This window comes from Alexandromys fortis, unplaced genomic scaffold (genome assembly GCF_014885135.2).
Source record: "Alexandromys fortis isolate MF-2015 unplaced genomic scaffold, M_Fortis_MF-2015_v1.1 scaffold_300, whole genome shotgun sequence".
In the NCBI taxonomy this organism is placed as follows: domain Eukaryota; kingdom Metazoa; phylum Chordata; class Mammalia; order Rodentia; family Cricetidae; genus Alexandromys; species Alexandromys fortis.
The window spans coordinates 639645-640700 of record NW_026068183.1 but is presented as its reverse complement, the minus strand read 5'-3'; the positions used below and the strand labels follow the sequence as shown (position 1 = coordinate 640700).

General features: G+C 51.6%; 1 protein-coding gene across 1 annotated transcript in view; it reads right to left on the bottom strand.

Moving 5' to 3' along the window:
• Positions 1–230: 230 nt before the first annotated feature.
• Cldn11 (claudin 11) overlaps positions 231–1056 on the bottom strand; it is a 13072-nt gene continuing 12246 nt past the window's right edge. The window contains exon 3 of the mRNA XM_050129259.1: positions 231–773. Within this exon, the coding sequence (XP_049985216.1) occupies positions 541–773 (233 nt within the window). The 3' untranslated portion in view covers positions 231–540. The remainder of the gene's footprint in view (positions 774–1056) is intronic.

The window sequence follows — 1056 nt, the reverse complement described above, 5'->3', positions numbered from 1 at the left end:
AAAAGGAAGCACTTTCCCAGAGAGAGCGCTCCAAAGTCCCGCCCATTTGTGTTCCCAAGTCTGTCTCTTCTAACGCTTCTGTGTAAGTGACCTTGAAACTGAAGAGGGGGGGGGGGAAACAGAGAGGTGTCTTTGTGAGCCTCCCATTGTCATCGGTAACCGTCTGAAAAGTGTCTTTTATTTCTCATCCAATCCACACCCAAGTCAGCTATGTTTCCAAGACATTTGAATTTAAGAGAGAAACAAATATTTTTTTATTCAACAACAGTGGAATGCCCAAGGAAAGAGCTAACAGCGGGCAACACCAGGAGAAAACTATGTGGGCATTATCTGAGCTAGAGATTTCTTCTAAGAACCGAGAAGTGGTGGGGTGGGTGGGGTGGGTGGGGTGTTAAGACTGCTAACCACCAGGCAGGATACTTTCTAGACCTTTGGCTTTAGTGCCTGGCAGAGAAGTGGGCTTCTCCCCACTGTGGCGAGCAAACCCAGGGCCCCAGGCCCAGCATCTACAGCACCTCGGTGGGCAGTGGAGCAGCCCTCTTAGACGTGGGCACTCTTGGCATGCGTGGGCGAGCTGGAGCCAGAGGAGTAATAGAAACGGTTTTCTCCAAATGACTGTGCATCCCCGGAGCAGCAGACGATGACACAGCCACCCACCAGGCACATCACGGCACCGATCCAGCCTGCATACAGCGAGTAGCCAAAGCTCACGATGGTGATCTCACGGTGGGCACATACGGGGAACCAGATGGTGGCCACAATGGCACAGAGAGCTGGGGAGACAGGGAGAGAGGGTGACTGGGCACATCCGTCTTGCACCAAGTGCACTGGGTAGGCAAGTTCACTCCACAGACACGCCCCTTTCAATCAACTACAAAAACACCGATACTAACCAAGCAGCACACGCCTTTAATCCCAGCACTTGGGAGGCAGAGGCAGGCTGATCTCTGTGAGTTTGAGGCCAGCCTGGTCTACGAGAGCTAATGCCAGGACAGGCTCCAAAAGCTACAGAGAAATCCTGTCTCGAAAAATAATAAATAGAATAATAAGAAGAAG